At 37.4% G+C, this 21,915-nt stretch overlaps 1 protein-coding gene across 2 annotated transcripts in view; it reads right to left on the bottom strand.

Annotated features, from left to right (window-relative positions):
- The window catches only part of Rad50 (RAD50 homolog, double strand break repair protein), a gene marked incomplete at its 5' end in the record, with an annotated part of 81,694 nt that overhangs the window by 42,816 nt on the left and 16,963 nt on the right, over positions 1-21,915 (bottom strand). For both annotated transcript variants that reach the window (XM_013508334.1, XM_013508338.1), the window contains 13 exon segments: positions 1,216-1,343; positions 4,390-4,503; positions 4,579-4,671; positions 5,145-5,255; positions 8,132-8,325; positions 8,726-8,852; positions 9,314-9,503; positions 15,555-15,792; positions 16,376-16,551; positions 17,717-17,874; positions 18,859-19,041; positions 20,059-20,265; positions 21,095-21,288. In XM_013508334.1, the coding sequence (XP_013363788.1) occupies positions 1,216-1,343; positions 4,390-4,503; positions 4,579-4,671; positions 5,145-5,255; positions 8,132-8,325; positions 8,726-8,852; positions 9,314-9,503; positions 15,555-15,792; positions 16,376-16,551; positions 17,717-17,874; positions 18,859-19,041; positions 20,059-20,265; positions 21,095-21,288 (2,113 nt within the window).

The following is a 21,915-nucleotide window of genomic DNA, read 5'->3' as shown; positions in this document are numbered from 1 at the left end:
CAAATACATAAAAAAATGAAAAGGCTGAAGATGATATGCTCTTCTAGTCACCAAGTCTGATTTCCTTTATATATGGGGAATTTTAAAAAACTAAACCAACATTACAATAATACAGATTAATCATTTCTCTGGTTTTACATGTCAAATTAAAACTTCACTTTTAGTGTATCTTCAAGAAAATCCTAGGCACTTTTTGACATAGATTTCTGTATAAATTCAAGGAGACCAATAAAAAATTCAGAAGGAAACACTGGACGAGATGTGGACTGAACCAGGTGAAGTGGTTTAACATCTAAGTACAACCTTTTATTCTAGCCAAGAGACTTAGCATCAACTAGCTTCTCACAGAATTCCGAAGGCAACTAAGAAAGACAGTAACAAAATTTTTTCTGCTGTCCCAAGAAGGTAGGAACTACAGCAAATACCAGTAAAACCAGATGAAGGAATAATCTGGCTAATCTTTACCTCCCCCCACCAAAAAAAAAAAAAAAAAAAAAGAGGAAAAAAAGCTTTGGCAGGTACAAAATCACAACTGGGACAATCCAGAGTGAGTCTCCACTGGCAAACTGCCCCAGCAATCACTCTACTGGCAATAGCAAACAGTGTGTAAGCTCTGACACAGGATAGGTTCATGGTTATATATTCTGTGATCAGTACCATTATTCAGCAAGCGAAAAGTCTGGCGACTTGGCATATTTAATATTGAGTAAACGCTGGGCATGGTGATTACAAGCCTGTAATCACAGTCCTTGGGAGGCTGAGACAGGAGGATCATTATGAGTTCAAGGCCAGCCTAAACGAGACAGTAAGACCCTGTCTCAAACAACAAAAATCCATAATACTGAATAATTACTACCCATCACTCAGGGTGATCATCCATTTAATGTCCCTTCTAGTTGGTCCATAGGTTGTGGATTATTGTTAAACTGATTAATGTCCCTTCTTCAGCAATTCAATTTTTTTTTTTTTTTTTTTTTGGTACCGGGAATCGAACTTAGGACCTTGCACTTGCCAGGAAGGCACCTGTGCCACTGAGCTATATCCCTGGCCAGCAATTCAATTTTTAAGACCATGAAATATATTTCCATATCTGTCCACCTTCATGTAAGTCTCAAGGGATACCAACCTGCAGCCTATTTGATAAAACAGGTATTTGTGTTTTCACATTATAATAAAGATCTTTACTTAAAATAAGAACTTTTCTTAAAAACATACTTTTTCATCTGCAAAACCTGCATTTGACCCATTTCCTTCAAATGTTGTTTTCTCTCTTCTTCAACTTCCTTTAATTCTTCATTTCTTTTTCTTAAGGTAAGGTTATCCTGTAGCCACCTTTCTTGTATCTAAATGTAAATAATATGTCAGTTAACAAAAGTGACCAAGTTACTAATATGAGATCCGTAACAGGCAAGTGCTGACAGGTAGTGCCAATTCTGCCTGACTGAGCATATTAAATTGCACACAGGGAGAATAAAGCAGTGTGAAGCACTCTCCAGGCCTATACTAATGTGGACGGCCTCCTCACAACCAGGTGCAGGTGGGACATCTCCTGATGAGCAGTATTTACTGCCTTTGTAAAAACCACAACTTTGGTACGATGGGTAGGTGAGTGGGGGTTCCTGTAACAATTCACAAATGTGCTGTTGTATACTTATTTACTATTTTACAAAGTTTTAAAGCATTTAGTAAAAGCTCTATAAAGTATGTTCATTATTAAACATTCATGCAAAACAAGTTTAAAATGGTAAAAAAAAAATTTATAAATGTTGTAAATGTCCTCTGTGGCTGAGGAAACCTACTGTACATGCACCTCTGTAGGCAGCTCCTGTGCTTCCGGGCTCTTCTGTGGGGAACTATGCTTATGCTTTTTCCTTATTAGAAATAAGAACCTGTGTCAATGCTTGTTTTGATCTGATGCTATATAACACTTGAATCTGCTTTCATAACTGCATGAAATGAGTCTTTAAAGTGCTACCACATTTTAGGTAAGACCAATTTTTGGCATAAGTATTGTTCCCAGTCTGTTAGTCTACATGATTATCAGAAAGGTAGGTAATTCTTTCTTTTAGGACAGCTTCTATTATGTTTAGTTTTGAGCACAGTAGTTAAAAAGCATAGGTTTTAAAGTCAAGTATACCTATGTTCAAATCTCAATGCTGTAATTTTTAAACAGGGTGACATTAGACAAATTAGCTAAGATGTTCTGAGCCTCAGCATATGACACATAATAATACCAGCTATCATAAAGAACTGCAATAAGGATTAAAGTTAATGTACATAATTAATACAGTGCATGGCTCAATAATTGGCAAGAAAATGCCTTCAGGATTAATTTTTCCTCTGTCAATAGGTCATATAATACATTCCTTTTCAATCAGTGATGGACTGCCTATACAGCAGTCGTCCCACAAGATTTTATCTCCTCATGATGCTGTGGCCATCTTATCTGTGCAAGTTCACTCTGATGTTCACACCATAATGAAACTGCCTTATAACTCATTTCTCAGAACATATCCTTATTGTTGAGCAATGCCTGACTATCTACATATATCCAGATGTATTCTTAACAAAATAGGGACAGAATACTCATGAAAATTAAAGTCCTCAGCATGTGGTCAGACCTGGTATTCATAGCTACCTTTCTGCACTGCCCGCTCTGTACTCCATCCGCATTCAGCAAGCACCTCAGCTAGTCGTAATTCTCTATCTGACATGGTCATTCAAACCTTCATTTTTGAAGGGTTTGGGTCATTTGTAATGTTGCCTGGATTGGACTATTCTAGTTTCCCATTTCACCTTCAACACTCGGCATGGTGATAGTAAGAGACACACTAACGATTCTCTTGTATTCCAGATATACTCTTCTTTAGGCCTCTTGTGAAAGAGTCCAATTTTCCCTTGGTAGTCTGAATCAATCACCCTGGCCAATACTCTCCTGTAACTCCTGTTTGTTGAGTAAGAGACATAAGGAGCTCAAGGTAGCTGGGTGTTCACCTTAACCTCCAGTTCAATGGGAATCATTGTTTTGTCTCCTGGTGGCAGCATTTCTCTTTCTGCAACTAAGACTGGTAAGCGAGCAGAGCATAAACTCATGGGAAGTGAAGCAAAAATGTTGCTTGTGGGTTAACAGGGTTTAATGGTAAGTGGTGCACTTACATTTCCACTCCTTGATTCCGGGACCCATGAATCCCGGCTAAAATGAATACCGTGATATATACGGGTCATTGATTCAGAGTGTATAAAGCCTTCTGGGAGACCTTGCCCCAGCCTTGCAAAGTGCTAGTTGGCACTGTAAATGTGACTTTAAAAAGTCATTTCACTGTTCTGTTAAGGCAACTGCTTCAGGATAATGGTGAACATGCTAAATATAGCTTCTCAAAGTGATTTTAATTATTTTGTAGAAAATAATTTCCTTCATAGAAAACCTGTAAATGACTTAATGTTACAAATATTTTTCTCACCTGTAGCTTTTAAGAATATCTTAGACCTCAATCCCTCTTCTGTGAATTTATTCTACATAAAGATATGTGAGAATAAGAAAACGCTAACAGATGTAGCAGGATTTTCAGTGCCATGTAATCCACATGGGGAAAAAATAATCAACCTAAGTTTTATAATCATTGAAAAGAATAAAATATCTGTGAGTTGACATGTATGATTACATTTTATTCAATGGAAAGTGGTACAGAATAATATAAATGGTGTGATCTTGTCTGTAAATTTAAATATTATGCACTCATACAAATCTAAACTTATCTATCTGTTGACATATAAATAAAACCTTATTTGAGAACAAATAAGACATTCAGCACTTAAATAGGCTGAGGCAGGAGGATAGCAAGAGTCTAGCTCGTGCATTTTAAGTTTTGGGGAACTTTTTTTTTGGTTTAGAATTTTCTGAGACAGGGTCTCACCATGTAGTCCAGGTTGGTCTCAAACTTGCAGCGATCTTATTTCAGGCTCCCAAGTGCTGGGATAACAGGTGTGCGCCACCACATCGAGCTTACCCTGCTCACCTCAGGAGACCATGTCTCAAAGTAAAAAATAAAAAAAATGGGCAAGGGATTCAGCTCAGCACACACAGGTTAGATTCTCAGGACTGCAAATAAAACCAAACCAAACCACCAAAACAAAACCAAAAGAAAAACTGCAACAGAAATGACATCCAGAAGTGAGATTGGGTATTAGAAGGAAAGGGATAGTTTTAATTTTATGCCTTTAAGCTTTTACTACATAGGCTTTTTATTGAAAATAAAAAATGAAAAAAATGTTATTAGAATTGCTTTACTTTGTTTGCTCTTCTATTCAGTGGATCTTCTATTACAATAAAGGTCAATACAGAAAAGTATGTTACAGGTTTACATGATACCATGAACAAAAAAGACCTACCTTCTGTGTATCAATATCTTGTCTCATGACTCCCATTTCTTTATTTATCTTTTCTTTCTGTTTGTCACATTCATTTAGTTGAACTATTACTGTATTAAGTTCAGTTTCTTTTTGCTACAAAGAAAGAAAATTCTTGAACCACTTGAAATAAAAAAATAACTAAATAAATGATTTTAAGTTCTAAATTACCTTCTTATAGTCATCTTTTCCATCTTGAACATAATTCTCAATGTCTTTCATATGCCCATGAATATTTTTAACCTTCTCTTTGAGATCATTCAGCTGTGGAAAAATATTTATTAAACTTACATTGGTTGGGACGAGGATATTTAACAGGAGAATATAAAGAAACACTGAGTTGAAAGTTAGGATATCTTGGGTTCTAGTTTCTGCCCCTACCAAATACAATCTCAGGTAAATTCCTTTAACACCAATGAGAATGAATTAAGTAGTCTTGATTCCTAACTTCTATTTTAAATCATACAGTAAAATATTTTAAGTTTGATTCTTATTTAATCCAAGAACTTCTCATGTCAGAATTACTTCTGAGGGCTGAAAATGTAGCTTAGCAGCAGGATGCTTGCTTAGCATGCGCACAAGGCTCTGAATCAATCCCCATCACCACCAAAAAGAAAAAAAAGAATTACATCATGAATCTGAAAAATAGTATTTATCTTAAACTATTTAATTTCATTTGAAATAATAGTACTATAATTTTAACATAGAGATTTGAAAAATAACAAATGAAACCTTACTTTATCCTGTGCTATTTTGTTGTTTGCATGCTTTTTGTTGGTTAATTCTTCTTTTTCCTGTTGGAACCTTTCCAATGTTGTTTCCAAAGGGTTTATTTGCTCTTTAGCATCCTAAAAATATAAGAACACATAACATCTTATGTAATATCTCATTTATCTTTTTCTGTTTGTTTTTTGAGACAGGTCTTGCTATGTAGTCCAGGTTGGCCTTGACCTCACTATATAGTCTAGGCTGGCCTTGAACTTGCAGCAATCCCTTTGCCTCAGCCTCCTGAGGTGTGCACTGCCATGCCCAGCTCCTGTTATCTTATTTTAGATGACAGGCTTCAGTCTTAATAACAAAAGCAGGGCCAGGGATATAGCTTGGTGGCACAAAGCCTGCCTGGCAAGTGTGAGGTCATGAGTTCGCTTCCTGGTACAAAAAAAGAACAAAAGCATTTTCTATGTGCTACACTTAAAGTCAACTCATTTGTTCATTTCCTCCACCCTGAGAGGAAGTGTTGCAGTCAGGATTTACAAACAATACAGGACACATAATTTATAGGATCATTTTATAATAGTCACCCAAACAGTTATACACAAAGAGAGTGAAGGAAATCTGCCCATAGGTCAAAAGAATCCAACTGATGGCCTGGATCCCATGGAAAAGTACTGCATGAGCCCAGCTAAAGCCCTACAGCCCATCACAATGCCCCTCACAAGTCCAACTGGAGGCCAAGGGTCCACGACAATGTCCCATGCAAGTCTGTTTCACAGATCTGCATCGGGAAGGCCCAAAGGTTAGTGATGGAAGCTAGAAAGTCTGTGCTAGCCAGATGAAGGATTTGTGCTGTGGGATGTGCACTGCAGCCAGGAAGCAATGCTCAAAGTAGGAAGCGGAGCTCCCCAGAAAGGTACCACAACCATCCTCAGTAACAATGAGGTCCTGAGCTCCTCCAAAGATAAGAACAGCTGAGTCTATATCAGGAAAACCAGTGTGACAAGATTCTCCAGGACACTGCACAGTGCACCATCTTCCCCTCTGGAGGCAGGCAGCGATGTTCAAAGTAAGGTCCAGAGCTCCCCCAAAGTGAACTGTGGCCATTCTCAGTGAGAGTAAGGTCCTGAGCTCCTTTGACAATGAGAACAGTTACGTTCACAGCAGGAAAGTCAGTATGACAAGCTGCTCCATGAGAACCAGCAGCCCCCAATAGCTCCCTAATAGCACCCCTTCTTCTCCAGTTCTTTTCATTTTGTTGGCAGCAATTTTCAGGCGGGCCTCCCATACCAGCACCACTCTGGTTCAGTTCAGCTGGCTGTTACAAGCTGACCACCAGTTGTCAGTCTACCACACGAAGGTACCATAGTTTTCATCCCCATATTTCCGAAGGGTAAATAAGCACAGAGAACGATTTGTCTGGGGGTCATGACAAAAGTAAAGGAAGGAGTCAAGATTTTAACCCATTGAGCTCTAGAGTTCACTCTATTAGCCACTATGCAATACTGCATCAGCCATTGACTTGGTTCTTACTCTAGGCCATGTGCTTCCAATTATATTACCTTGTGGCATCAGACATGAGTTTAATAGGGGTGCCTATGTAAGCTGAGTGATCAAACAATAGGAAAGTTTATCTAACCCAGGATTCTCCTTTACCTAAGAGTATGATGGTAAAAAAAAGATGCTTCTGAACTGAAGTTTAATCTGCTAAGCAGTTGTTTCACAGGAATAAACACACAGTGCTACTCTGATGTTGGTGTGACACCCCTCCCCCTTATTTGGGAAGGAAGGGGGCTTTAGGTAGTAGATTGTTTAGCCTCGTATCCTCTCTACAGTATATCTACATGATAACCACTACTCAATGATCATCATGAACCTTAAGACTCTAAAATAACTACTGCATCTATAAGAGCAGATACAATTATTTAGTATTACTTGAGTGTATGTCGATTTTCTCATACTAGGATGTGATGTGGTGAGGTGAGAGGCCAAATGTCTTCAGCGTCAGAGACCCATCTGAAATCAACCCTGTCTCCTGTTAAGTGTATGAACTTGGGCAACTTATGGGGCATTTGTAAGCTTTTCTTCTATAAAAAGGGGATTTAGTTATCTCTCTCAATAGGATTGCTGAAACACTAAACATTTTAATGCCTAAATGATTTATACACAGTAAAAAATAATACAGATGCAGGATAATCTATTTTATACACTAACAGATATATTTACTATATATCTATTTTATACTAAGATTAATAATTTGCAATCCAAAATTATTTCAATAAAGAATTTACAGGAATTAATGACAAATAAGTTTAGTAATTTATTCAGTACCTAACAGTAGGTACAATTATGAAATACGAGGTCAGGCTGCTGTTTCTAAAACTGTTCATAAATTTAATTCATTAAATCTTACATTTGATTAATCCATATAAAGCTTGGCAAATGCAGTGCAGTACATATGGCAAGTCTACCTGCTCTGCTCTGGTAAGGACTCTGCAACTGTATCTGGAATCACATGGACACAGTGCTATGATGGAGAATGTCTGCCATGGATATAGCATTTGCAGGTAACACAAACTTCCCACAGCAGAAAGAATCCTTATACAGGGGGCTGGGGATTTAGCTCAGCGGCGAAAGCGCCTGCCTGGCAAGTGCAAGGTCGTGAGTTCAGTTCCCGGTACCGGAGAAAAACCAAAAAAAAAAAAAAAAAAAAAAAAAAAAAAAAAAGAAAGAATCCTTATACAAAGTTACCCAACCACCAACTAACCACATGCAATAACATGAAGATCACTACTTAATCAGGTAGCTGATCTTCCTTACCATGGCCAAACTTCTCCTTTCAGGAACATTTACTTATTAGTACAAATTCTGTCACTCAGAAACCACATAAAGAACTACTATCATTTTCATTTGATTCTCACAATAACCACAGTTCTGCCCAGTATACCAATACAGAAGATTTTACGTATTTGAACTAATTTAAAAAACAAACACATACAAATGAGCTTACCTTTATCTCTCTGAGTAGAGACTGAACTTCAGTGGATAATTCCACAGTTTGCTCCTCAAGTTGCTGACGACGCTGCAAATTAGTGGCTATCTGAAGTTTTTCTGATTTAAGTTCATTTGTTGTACCTTTTAGGTGTTGTATCTGTTCCTGCTGGTCCTGCATCAGCTTACGATTCAATTCAATCTTACTAGAAACTGCACAAAAACATCATTGACATAGTAATTACACAAAATACTATTAACATCATATTTCCAATTTTTATAGATCTATGGAATCCAAAAAGGCTGAATTTCTTTTGAATCCTACCAACTGTAACAAAACTGTAACAAGAACTCTACCCTTTAAACCTGCTTTCTGTCCCCTCCTGGCCACTCACAGGTAAAGCGCATGTGATACTCTTCCACCACCCCAAATTTGTTGTGCAAAGCAAGGAAAAAATAAAAGAGAAGTGACACTTTTGAGAAAAGAGAACGAATATTCTATGGCTGCAAGGAAGAAAGTTTTCTAATCCATGTAACAGGTATAAATTTACTATAAAAAGTTACTGGCAATAAGGAAGTCTTTAAGGGTACAATGAAGAATAGATCACATTACCTGTATCTAATTTGTGTTGTTTTCGTTGTTTTTCTTGGTTTACTTGTTGAATAGTTCGATCCAAATCTATTCCTTGTAACTTAGCTGCTTGTTGTGCAATTTTTCTTTCAACATCTTTAAGCTCCATCTTAACAACAGAATAGTTACTTCCTCTGAGGGACTTACTGCACAATAGTAACTCAGGAGTTTTTAGCCAAAATTAAATAGAATGAAAGTAAAATTAATTTTTAGTAATTCAAATGAGAGTTAGGGTTAGAAGCAGAGATAAAGGGCAGGAAGGGGCAGTAAAAGGAATTAAGATGTGCTACGTACACATGCCAGCTCCCCACAATGAATGTAAGCACTGTGTACTGCAGACGTGTGCTAATAAAATGTTTTAAAGTGAGACTAATGAAGTTGATGAAAAATGAAAAGCAGAATTATGTAATTTCCATAACTGATGAATAAAAAATGTAATCCTAGTTGCTCCTTGAGGCTACCTGAACTCTAAACCCAATCTGTACATGAAAACTAGCTTAACACGCTCACACCTCACATGCAAGTCATCATGCAACAAGTTTTACTCTGCCTTAAGCTACAAAAACTTACCTGGAACCTCTCCATAATTGTAACATCTGTCAGACATACTTTAGCACCTTCTTCTTCAGGCATTATTGTACCCAAGAGTGTTTCCTGTTCTTCTATGTCATTTTTTAGACGCTGTATGTCTCTATTGACATTCTGCAGTTTGTTTCTTAATTCTGGTATTTCCTTCTCCTTCAAATCAATTATGTTTTGCCTTAATAGAAAACATGCAATTAAACACAATCAACCTGATATTTTTCTATACAAAGACTGGGGTTGTGCATTTTTGGCAAGAATACCACAGAAGTAGTGCTCCTTTTCTGAGCATTTTATCAGTGGCTACATGATGTCACAGTCTTATTACTGGTAATGTAAATCTTACTTTGTGAAGACAGTGCCAGGTCTACTTCTCACTGTAAAGTTACTATTTTTTTCCTTTGTTATTATAAAATATCTTGACAAGAGATATGTTAAGAATACGTAAATATGCTGCTTCTCAAATTTCTAGTTTTTGTATCCACTGGTAGAGCTTGCTTGTAATAATTACTAAACTAAGAGTTATTCTACAAATTAACTGATCATATTCATCAAAAATGTCAAGGTCATAGAAGGAAAAAAAATGGAAACATGGCTTTTGTAAATAAGGAGGGGAGGGGCTGGGGATTTAGCTCAGCGGCACAGTGCCTGCCTGGCAAGCGCGAGGTCATGAGTTCGATTCCCGGTACTGAAAAAAAAAAAAGTAAATAAGGAGAGGAAGAAGGAAAATGGGGAAAATAGGAGAATCAAGATATACTATGTACAGGTACAAATTCCTTATGATTAATGTGGTCATTAAGTATTATTGAAAATGTACCAGTAAGATTAAATTTTAAAAAATGTTGAGGTCACAAAAGACAAAAACAGACCAATGAACTGTTGCACATTTCAAGAGAAACAACAACTAGGTGCAGAATTAAAATCTAGGTTGGATTCAAAATGGTCAGTAAAGGAAAAAATGCAGTTCAAGTATAGTTTGTAATTTAGTAGCATTATACCAATGTTAATTTCCTGGTTTTGATAACTGTATTATGGTTACATAAATTATTAGTATCCAGAAAAGCTGGGTGATGGGTATATGTAAATTCTCTATATTATTTTCAGAATTTTTCTGCAAGAAGGAAAATTATTTCAAAATTATAAATTTTAAAAATTATAGAAAGAAAAAAAATGACAAAGAAAGGAAGGAAACTAGCCACTCAGTCAAATGGTACATGGATTTAAGGTACAAAAGTTACTGGGCCAAGAATATAGCTCAATGGCACAGTGCCTGTCTGGCAAGCACAAGGTCCCAAGTTCGATTCCTTGTACCAAAAAAAAAGAAAAGAAAAAAGTTATTCTTGATTTCCGGTAATAAAAAAAGAAAAAGCTATTCACCCTTTTGTCAGTACTCTAATGAATTACTCTAAGGCTGATACTGGCTCCATATTTATTTTTATTTTTATTAATAAATATTACTTCAATATTGAAGTAATAAATATCTTTATTAAAGTAGTAAAACTTGTATGAGTTTTTAAAACCTCAAGTTTACTTCCAAAAAATTGCAAATTCTTATGCAAAATTAGCAAAGTTAAAGTGGTACAATAAAGTAAATTAACTGCTAATGGAAATCTTAACAATAAGCAAATGGAAAAACCAGAAACTCAAGAGTTGGCTTTTACAATCTATAATCACTTAATGACTTAAAAAAGTGTATTTATGACTGAGAGATGCCAACCTAAACTGATCTGTGACAACATATAATTTTTTATACTACAGAAATATGACATTTTCCAATTTCGTATGTAAGTATGAATAAATGCAAACTACTATATAAGTAACTGATTTCAATATATTACTTCCAGAATATTGTGATCAAAATGACATAAGTATGACACCCTAATGACAGTCAAGCATTCATTTAACTGGGGACATCTTTGTGAACTACAAGTATACACACAATTTTAATCCATTTACACACATACAAACACACAACCCTACCTTTCACCAATGTGGCAAGGTGGTACAGGTTTTGGTGCCTTCTTGTCTGATGCTAGATCCAAAATGCTAAAATAATTGTTCCAATAAAAAGGAAAGAAACTTTCCTACAGAATGAGCTACTGAGAACTATTAGGGTCCTCTGGGTTTACTTTGGCTTTTCCTTTTCACTTTTTATGAGATCTTTTTTTATCAGCCTTTCACATGATTTTCAATGAAACAAATCATAACTATGCATTTATGAGATGTGATGTTTTCATATATGCATAGTGTGGAATGCTTAGATCAAGTAAAGTAATATATCCATTTCCTTGCTTACCTATGTTTTCTATGGTAAGAGATTTGAAATTTATTCTTTAGGTTTTTTTTTTTTTTTAAATCTTCAGAAACTCAATTCTTCTATTTTTGGATAGCATTCCTTTTCCAAGGGAATTATATGTAAAAGATATGGTACTAAAACTAAATTTTGAGAGAAATAGGGAGAGAAGTGAATTTTTTTAAAATGTAGATAATAAATAAACCCATGTCAGTACTAGACAAACTGATAATCAGCTATATTTCCAGCTGAGATTTCATTCAGAATGATAGGCTCATATTAAGGTTGGTTTGAGGTTTTAAATGAAGTATATTTTCCCCAGAGGATCTGGCCTGTTATGGCTTGTATCTAGTTGTCCCCACAAAGCCACATGTTGGTCATAGGTGAGGTTTTGTGTAGGTTGCTGGATCTAGTATGTGTGATGCTGGGCTTAAGGTATGGGTGGCACTTTGGGTATGGGCAGCACCAATCAAATGGTGTGTAGCCTGGATGAGATTAAAAGGGAGAGGCAGACTTGATGCTGTTGCTTCTGCTGCTGCCTTCCACCTGCCCTGCTTTGCCTCCTCTGTGATGGCCCTCTGCCAGGCCACCCTGCCTTGGCACCAACTGACTATGGACTGAAACCTTTACAACCAGGATCTGAAATAAACCTTTCCTCCTGTAACTCGGGTGTCGGGTGTTTTGTCTTAGCAACAAGAAAAGTAAAGCAGGGTCCTCGACTACCTCCCTAGGTTTATCTTCTACCACTTTTCTCTTAGGCTTTTGGGTCAGACACAGCTCAGCGACTCTTGGAACACTGCTTGGAGTGCTTCTAGGCAAGTGCATGGCTGGCTCCTCAGTCCTCTCAGGTCCCCACACAAATGCCACCTTCATCAGCGACTCCCTACACCATTATCCTCCAGCTGCTTCCTATCCAATTACCGACTGAGTATTCCTCCACGGCACTAATCATCTCAGTGGGGGAAAAACTAAGGCCCAGATGGATCAAGTAACATCCTTAAGGTCACACAGCAGAGCCATAATTAGAAAATTAGAAATCAGTCTGACCACTGTACACTTCTAAGCTGCTGCTTTTCCACACTGGGAAAAAAAAAAGTCCTCCTGGTTTATTACTGACTTTTCACTTGTAGATTTAAACTTTTAAAAATATAATACGTAAATATATAAATGACAGAGGACTTCTCATTTTTCCTAAATCAGGATGACATCCTGCTAGAGCCTGGTAAGGAAACAGCTCATCATGAGCCTGCTCTCCTTGTTCTGATTTGTGATTCTTTCAGTAGAAACCATTCCACCGAACACACGTCCTCGCTTAGCAATCAGTGCTTCCTTGGGAGCTTTCCTAGCCTTTGCTTTACTTCATGACCACAGTGGCACACAATGCTGCTATGGACCTACAGCTGCTGATTAAGGCCAGCCACAAGTACTCCACCCTCCCATCACGAGGTCAGAGGTGTTCTCTGCCTGAGTCTCAGCAGGCTCTGTGACTGCTCTCACGAACGGCAATGACAGACGTCCCCACTGTGCAGTCGCTGGGCCCAGGCCCCAAGAGCCTTGAGCACCTTCCACTTCCTATCTCTCAGAATCCAACCCCTTTGCTGCCAAAGAGCAAGACATACATGGACGTCATGAGAAGGCATCCTGCTTGACAGCCTCAGCAGCTCTGAGCGAGCCATGCCTGTTCAACAGCCAGCCCTGGTGACCTTCCAGATGACTGCAGGCAATCTCCGACTGGGACCTCAAAGTCCCAGATGAAAACCACCCAGGTACCCACAGAATCATGGAAAACAATAAATTGTTGCTGTGAGACACGAAGTTTTGAGGAGGATTGTTAAACACAATAAATAAAACAGATGCTATGGTTCTCCTTCAATCAGCAAAGAGTTACCAAAGTTAGAAGAACAAGGAACTGAAGAGACACGACAGTGTTTTGCTCCGAGAAGGGGAGCTGTGATGGCAAGGGTCCTAACACATAAAACGGTGTACCAAGTCAATGCAGAACTCATAACTAACAGCTACACTTCTCTTCTATGTGTTCCTTCTACCGATTTTTTTTATCTATTTTTGATCTTTTTCATTTCAAGATATTACTTTATTATTCTATTTCCTTTTCATTCTCAAACTGCTGCCCTATCTTATCACGTTCTCGTTGCCCCAAGTATTTGGTTTTCATTCTTGATGCTTTGTTAGTTATCTACTGTTGCATAACAAAATACCCCAAAGCTAGCAGCTTAACACAAGAGCATTTATTTCTCAGATATGAAGACCGGGAGATCTGCTTCTGATGTAGCATCTCTGACAGAAGTTGCACATCAGCCATCAGCTGGGACTACGATAATCTCAAGGCTGACTTCTACAAACTGCTTGTAAAGTCACTTATGCAAAGGCCTCGACAGCACCTAGATTCTCCCAGACTGCATGGAGGGGAGCCACAGTACCTTAGACCACCTAAGGAAGAAATTGCTATCACTTTTGTCCTACTTTATTGGTTACTATGGACCTCAGGTCCATAGTAGCACTTGTGTGCCATTCTCATCACTACATGTAAGTAAAGTAAGGCAACCATTCAAGATGAGACTATACATGAGCATATGAAATCTAGGACACAGGGACCACAAGGACCATGCTAGGAGCAGGCTGCTGTAAGGTACATCGTAGAACTTTCCTTCTCCTTTTCCTAAAATTTTTCTTTGGTTTTCCTAGACAATGTATTCTCTTAGTTTTTCACTTTTGGAGATTCTCTCACTCAAATCTACCCAAAGTTATTAGTATCATATTAATATTCCTAAAACTTATCATTCATCAAATACCTTAGAATGGCTCCTTACCACCTGTAAGAGTTATCACTGGGCCTGAACATTATATAACTCTATCTTCTCAATTTGAGGGAATCAATCGATCCCTACAAGTAATCCCCGGAACTCCAGATAACATTGCAGCTGCAGCAGAGGCCACACTCCCTGTCCCAGTGCATAATCTGTTCTGTTTCCCTTCTCTCTGTCCCTCTTTTACCTGAGTTGAACCAACTTCTCTAGGCTTTATATTCCCTTTCCTTCGTCATTCTCAAAACTTTTTCCTTTTCCATTCTGGACTCACTGGCTTCTGTCTTCTTAAATAATGCATTTATTTGAACCATTTTTGAACACTTTATTAAAACCATCTAATTCTGAGAGATTTTTCCTTTAATTAGCCCATCCTTGTGGTGTAACTAGCTCCTGTGGGTCATGTCTTAATGATGTCTATGGGTAACCTGGCCCTCCATGCTCCAAGAGACACCAGGGAAATCATTACATACAAATATAGTTTAAAATTTACGTTTTTTTTTGGTTTTTCTCTGGTACCAGGAACCAAACTCACGACCTTGCGCTTGCCAGGCAGGCGCTTTTGCCACTGAGCTAAATCCCCAGCCCCTAAAATTTACGTTTTAGAAGAGCTTTTAAGTACTCTAATTCTTTTGCTGGATTAAGAAAGTGACATAGCAACAAACAGTTCTGAAACTGTCAAAATTTATTCCCTTAAGCCAAGTCTAACACATACACACACAGATATACACACACACTATATATATCCTGACTAGTTTCAGAAATAAACTTAGCTAGCTTGCTTGATTTGGTTTTTTGAGACAGGGCCTCACTTTGTAGGGCAGGCTGGCCTTGACCCAGAGGCGATCCTTTTGCCTCAGACTCCCAAGTGCTGGGATAACAGGTGTGCACCACCATGCCTGGCTATAAGCTTGACTTTAAACTAAACTATTGATTCTATTGTCATGTATGTAACATGAAATAGATATACTAATTTAGAGTATAAAAACTCTGACTTTAATTTTTATTCTTCCAACATACCCTTACCAAGTATCTATCACACACCAGGCACTCTATGAGTATCTTTAGCAACATGGCCATTGCATGTACAGTAATGATAAACCCCCATTCTCACCTCATGGGCACAAGCCCCAGCATTTCATCTCGACGCTTTTCTTTTTTCTTTAGCTCTAACTCTGTTGACTTGAGTTTATCGGGAGCAAGCCGCAGCTTAGACTGCAAGTCACTGATGACTTCTTGTAACTCAGCCTCTGTCTGAAAAACTCTCTGACAGACAGGGCAACATGACTGGTTTTCATCTGTTAGCTGAGTAATGAACTGAGAGTAAACTGCTGTGGCTCCAGCCAGCATCGCTATTTTAGGAAAATCAATAAATCTCTAGTGAGAAAAATGTACATCTTTTCTAACTATATAATTGTTCTTCTTGCTTTATAAACCTATTACAAATGAAATAAAAGGTATCTCACATTTAGATCTTCTTCCAAAGGACATAACATATTCAGATTTGTATAAATTATTTTCTCTTAACATGCAAAAAGTGTAAGATGTACTGAAAGATTTCTATGTGCCAGGAATTATTTTTAGGACTTTACTTATAATCCTATTTAAGCCTCTTTAATACCTTAGATCAGTGACGGTGAACCTTTTAGAGCTTTCAATGATAACAAACAGCCCACTGAGGTATGCATGCCATAGGTTTGCCACCACTGCCCTAGGTGGAAGGTAGTTCTTCACTTTGCGGAGGATGAATGTGAAACACCGGAAGGTATCAATATGTTGTCCAAAGTCACAGAGCAAATATGTTATAGAGCCATTATTAAATGTCAAGGCATTCGACTCCATAACAAGGTATTTAAATCTCCCACCCTGAATGGTTACCTGTAAATGAAAATTCAAGTGTCAACGTGCCTTGGTAATACAGAGTTGGTAACATACCTCGCTGTTTTGAAGATTTTTCAATATCCTCTTTAAGCCTGTCTAAATCGATTTCAAAATCCTGGCTACCACAAACATCAAATAGCTTGTCTTCGTAAGTGGATAACTGCTCTTCCTTTCTTTTTAGCTCATTACTTATATGATTTTTATTTTGCTCAGCTGACGCTAGTTCCTTGCTAAAAGAAAAACAAATGTTGATTACAATCAAGACAAATTTTCTTCCAACAAAGCACATGGTTTGGTATGAACAAATAATTTTCTAAAATTGATCAATTCACACTGGACGAACCAAGGGCCTTGAACACCTCAAAGCAAGTGCTCTACCACTGAACTACACTCCTAGTCTGAATATTTTTCTCAGAAATCATGACAAAAGTCTACTCCTGCCTAAACGTTCTCTATACAACACAAATTCACCTGCCAATCCTACTAAGGGGCCAATTCTCAGAAAATTGTCCACAGGCAAAGTTCTGCCTGATTTCACGAGATTGGTGACCTTAGATTCCAAGTTAAGAGAAGAGCTAGGCAGAACTATTTTGAGAAATTTGCTTCAGAAAAAGATGTGAATGCACAGGCACTCATCATGCTATCCATTGTGAGTCATGCTAAACATCTAGAACAACTTTTCATCAGTCGTCAGTAACTGAAGTGCCAAGTGCAGGCTCCATCTCACTGGACTGCTGTGCAGCACCAAACACGTCGACCCCCTCCTTAAAGGATCATCTTCCCAGATACTACTCCTGCTTGGCTCTCATCCTGGTCCCTTAGGCACATCCCTGTTTCCTTCACTTGCTCTCTCCTGCACGCCAACATTTTTAAAAAGCTGGTGCTTCCCACTAGTTTACTGTAACCCCTTCTCTTTGCTTTGCAAAACTCTCTCAAGATGACATGCTTATCGTAATGTCAACTATTACATAACAACTTCCAATCTCCTGAACTTCAAACTTCAATATTCTACTCCTTAAAAGACCCTTGTGCAACAAATACATGCTTAACATGATAAAAACCTAACCTACCAGCACCTTAAAAATTCTGTGTAAAATTTCTGACCCGCTTATCCAACCACCATCTAAGACTACATCTGATAAAAACGATCTTTTTATAATGGGTTAATAACAGAAATGCAAAGAAAATTTCAGAATTTTAACCCTCTTACTAACATCTACAGATTTCCAAAGGAGAGAAGACCCCAATCAATACCAATTACCATTTTACTTAACTTGCAAAACGTAGGCCAATTAACAACATACCATTTCATGACAATACATTATTTAAAACAATGAAAAATAAAAGTATGAAGTAAGGGATTTCTATTACCATGGTAACATTGCAACTACTTACTTCAACTTGGCAAGTCTATCTCTGGTCTGATTAATTTCTTTAGATTTACTATGAAGCCAATCTTCAAGCTGTTTTTTGTTGGGAAAATACCCCAACAGTGAAGTTAATTCATCATTATGCCTAGATTTTATTTTTCTGATTTGTTCATCTTTGTCAGCCTTTAAGGGAAAAACAAAAACCTTAGAAAAACCTTATATCTCCATATTATATCAAGAACAAAAATAAATTCCAGATTGACTAAAGTTCTTGACAAAAAAAAATAAAACTATAAAAGTGCAAGTGGGGACCTGGGGATATAGCCCAGGGGCACAGCACCTGCCTGGCAAGTACAAGGTCCTAAGTTTGATTCCCAGAACCAAAAATAAAAAAAAAAAAAAAAAGCAAATGGGTAATTCTAAGGCTTAAAAGATTAACAAGTCTGATGACAGAAAAACTAAAAAGTTCCATACGTTAAAAATAAGCAGCAATGAGCATGTATGTTTATGGATGTATACTTCTGTACTATCAACATTTTATAGTTAAAATATAATTTTGCCAGTCACAATGATACAAGCCTATAATCCTAGCTACTCAGGACTAAGGCAGGAGAATCATTTGAGCCCAGGAGTTTGAAGCCAGCCTGGGCAACATAGCACAATCTTTGTTTCTAAAACAACAACAGCTGGGTGTGGCAGCGCATGCCTATAATCCTAGCAGTCTGGAGGCTGAGGCAGGAGGATCATAGTGAGTTCAAGGCCAGCCTGAGCTGAATAGTGAAATCCTGTCTCGAAAAGAAAAGGCAAAACAACAACAATAAATAACTTTGAAACTTGAAAGTAATTTACAGCCACGTGTGGTGGCACACACCTGTAATCCCAGCACTCGGGAAGCTGAGGCAGGAGGATCGTCTCGAGTTCTAGACTAGCCTGGGCTACAAAGTGAGCTCAAGGTCAGCCTGAACTGCATAGTGAGACCCTGTCTCAAAGAAACCAAAAAATTAAAAAATTTAAAAAAATAAAAGTATTTTACAGCGTTTAGCTCATCTTTAATATATAAAAGCAATACCAAATAAATACTTCATATTCTATCAATTATTAATGCAACATAATTGGTTTTAAATACCCGACGGTATAATTCAAACAGAAAAAAAAGAAAACCCATACTTTGTCTTTAGTTAGCATCTCCATCTGGGTACGGGCTGTTGTATGATGATTTAACTGCTCCATCTCCTGGTCCAATTTACGCAAGGTCCTGTCTAGGTCTGCTTTCTCACTTTGAAGGCTTATCACTTCTGTTTTTAGGGTTTCTATATTGCTGCTTTTCTCAGCCTTGCTTAACTCACGTTCCTAATCAAAAATTCAAACAAATGAACAGGTTTATATATTTTGCATCAGAATTAAAATAATGAAAAGTGTACCAGAAATTACTCAGAGTGGTCAAAATATTACTGTTTGCTTATATCCAACAAGAGAAGAGACATGGGCTATGTGTGCCTCAAGGAAAATCTTACTAAAATTACCTTACTAGGTTATAATGGTAGCAAATTTGTAAATAAACGTAGGTGGGTCTAGTCAATGTTTACTTAAATTATAAAGATGGGTTTTAAGAGAGAACCTGCCAAGCATTAAAAAGCTTACCCTGGTGAAGAAAAGAGACAGGTCAGAAACAAGGAAAAGAACTTAGAAATTCTTGAAAAGAAGAAACTGGCTGTGAATGTTCACCTCAGAAAACACTGGTATCAAGACAAACACCATGTAAAATTAATACTGTGTAGACCCTAGAAAGAAAATACTTGTTTTCTTACTCACGTATATGGTTTTTAACCAAGATGCTTGTAACGATTTCTTAGTTCTGTTCTGTGTGAAACACATATTCCCATACCTTACCTTCAAGAGACTGAGATTTGGAAGGTGTGAAGCTTTAAAGTCTAAGCACAGGTATCTTTAAAAAGCTCTCTAGGTGACCTCTAATTTTCAACCTACTGGGTTTTAGAACCAAAAAGTTGGATGACTAAGATATTCAGATAAGTTCATTTTATATCAGATCACAGAAAAAGCAGACATTTTTCTTTGTAATAATCTACAAGAAACAGGGAGACAGAGCCTTTGCCAATGAAGAGGACCCACAGATGGACAGAGGTGGAGGGAGAAAGGGGAAGAGGATGTAAAAAGGAATTATGACGTGTTATGTACATGTACCAACTTCCCACAATGAATGTAATCATTATGTACCGCGAACATGTAATAATGAAAATTAAAATTTAAAAAATACCATAATCTGAGTAGCAACAGATAAAATAATTCAGAAGACAAGATTTTAAATATCTTACATAATAGGATTATTAGATTACTTAAACATCTTACAGCTTTTGTGAGCTCCTGGTCCAGTTCAAGAATCCTGTCTGAAGATCCTTCCAACTGCTGTAATTCATACTTCACGTTTTTCAGCTCATTTTGCTTCTTACTTAGGATTTCTGATTTTAGCTCAATTATCCTCCCCAGTCCTGCTTTCTTATCCCGTATCTCATCTATCTGTTTTTGTTTCAGAGTTTCTTTTTCTGCAAAGTCATTCTAAACACATACATGAAAGAGTGTGTATTAATAATTTTTCACTGAAAAGGTTTCTTCATTGCAAAAGTAACGCTGTAAACTGGGCATGGTGGAGCATGCCTGTAATCCCAGCACTCTGGGAGGCTGAGACAGCAGGATCCCAAATATGAGCCCAGCCTGGACAACTTAGTGAGACGTGGTCTCAAATAAAAACTTAAAAAGGGCCAGGGATGTAGTTCACTGCAAAGGCCCCAAGTTCAATCCCCAGTACCCTCCCGCAAAAATGGAGTATACACTGAAACAGTATTTATTACAGTTAAATAACTATAAACTGTATACACTGAAGAAAATACAGAAAAATATTTTTATAAATATAAGAAGTGTTATCCAAAGATAATTTTAATAACTATGAGCAAAGTTTTTGTTGTAATCAACCTTAAAAAACTTTTGACTTAAAATTTTAAAAAGTAAGTTTAGTCAGGCATAGTGGCACATGCTTGTAATCTCAGAAACTCTGAGGTTGAGTTGGGGGGATTGTAAATTGAAAGTCTCAAAACTTAGTGAGATCCTGTCTCAAAGTAAAATCAACTAAATCAGGTTAAAAAGTGCTGGGTAACATAGTGCAGTGATAGCGAATTTGCCTAGCAGGTATGAGTCACCGGGTTCCATCCCCAGGACCCCCCCACCCCAAAAAGAGGTCTACATTTTATTCATATTTGTATCCTTATAAACTTTTAAAAATTTGCTTCTGTAAGTTTTTTCTGAGTTAGTGCAGATTAGACTTCATTCAAAAACTAAAACAAAATCTGACACAAAAGAAAAGAACAAACATTTTATTGTAAATATTTACCATCTGCTGGTTGGCAGTTTCTGCTTCTTCTTCTTGTCTCTCTCTCACTAGCTTGTGAAAATTTTTAATCTGTCTGTCACTGAAAGGTCCACGTTCAAAGCCATCGAATTCCAGGTGTGCTGCTAATGACTGAATTAATGAATCTCTAGCTCGGATATGTTCTTGATGGCGATCTGCTTGTAGCTGTAGACGGCCTTTAAAGAAAACAACCTCGTAACATTTTTTCCGTTAATTTCTTAAATAACTATAAATTCAAGAAGTTGAAAAACTAATAGTAATCTCTTATATACTTTGCCCAGTTTCCCCCAATGAGAACGTGTGATAAAACAGCATTATATCACAGCCAGGCTATCGACATTGATATAACCCATCCATCTCATTCAAATTTTCCAAAGATACCTGTACCAATTTATATGGATACATGTATTAGATTTCAAGTAACTGTTCTCCACTGCCAGGTTCCATATAATTTTATCACCCGTGGAGCCATATGTCCACTATAAGTCAAGATACTGAATCGTTCTACAGCGTAAGTATCTTCTTGTGCTCTCTTTTAACCATAACTATGTCCATCTTCCTCTTGCCCCTCCTCTTAGCTGGTACCCTGGCAACCACAAATCTGTCCACTATTTCCTAAATTCTGACATTTTAAAGATATTATATAAATGGAAACATACTGCATATAAGCTTTTGATTGGCTTTTTCACTTAACATAAGTCCATGAAGATTCTTCATTCAGGAAATGTATATTATAGTGAGGAAAAAAAACTCAAGTAAGGGGCTGGGGATTTAGCTCAGCGGCAAAGCGCCTGCCTGGCAAG

Source organism: Chinchilla lanigera, unplaced genomic scaffold, assembly GCF_000276665.1.
Source record: "Chinchilla lanigera isolate Chin_1 unplaced genomic scaffold, ChiLan1.0 scaffold00007, whole genome shotgun sequence".
Classification (NCBI taxonomy): domain Eukaryota; kingdom Metazoa; phylum Chordata; class Mammalia; order Rodentia; family Chinchillidae; genus Chinchilla; species Chinchilla lanigera.
Note: the sequence above shows the minus strand (reverse complement) of the source record. Positions and strands in the feature narration are given on the sequence as shown.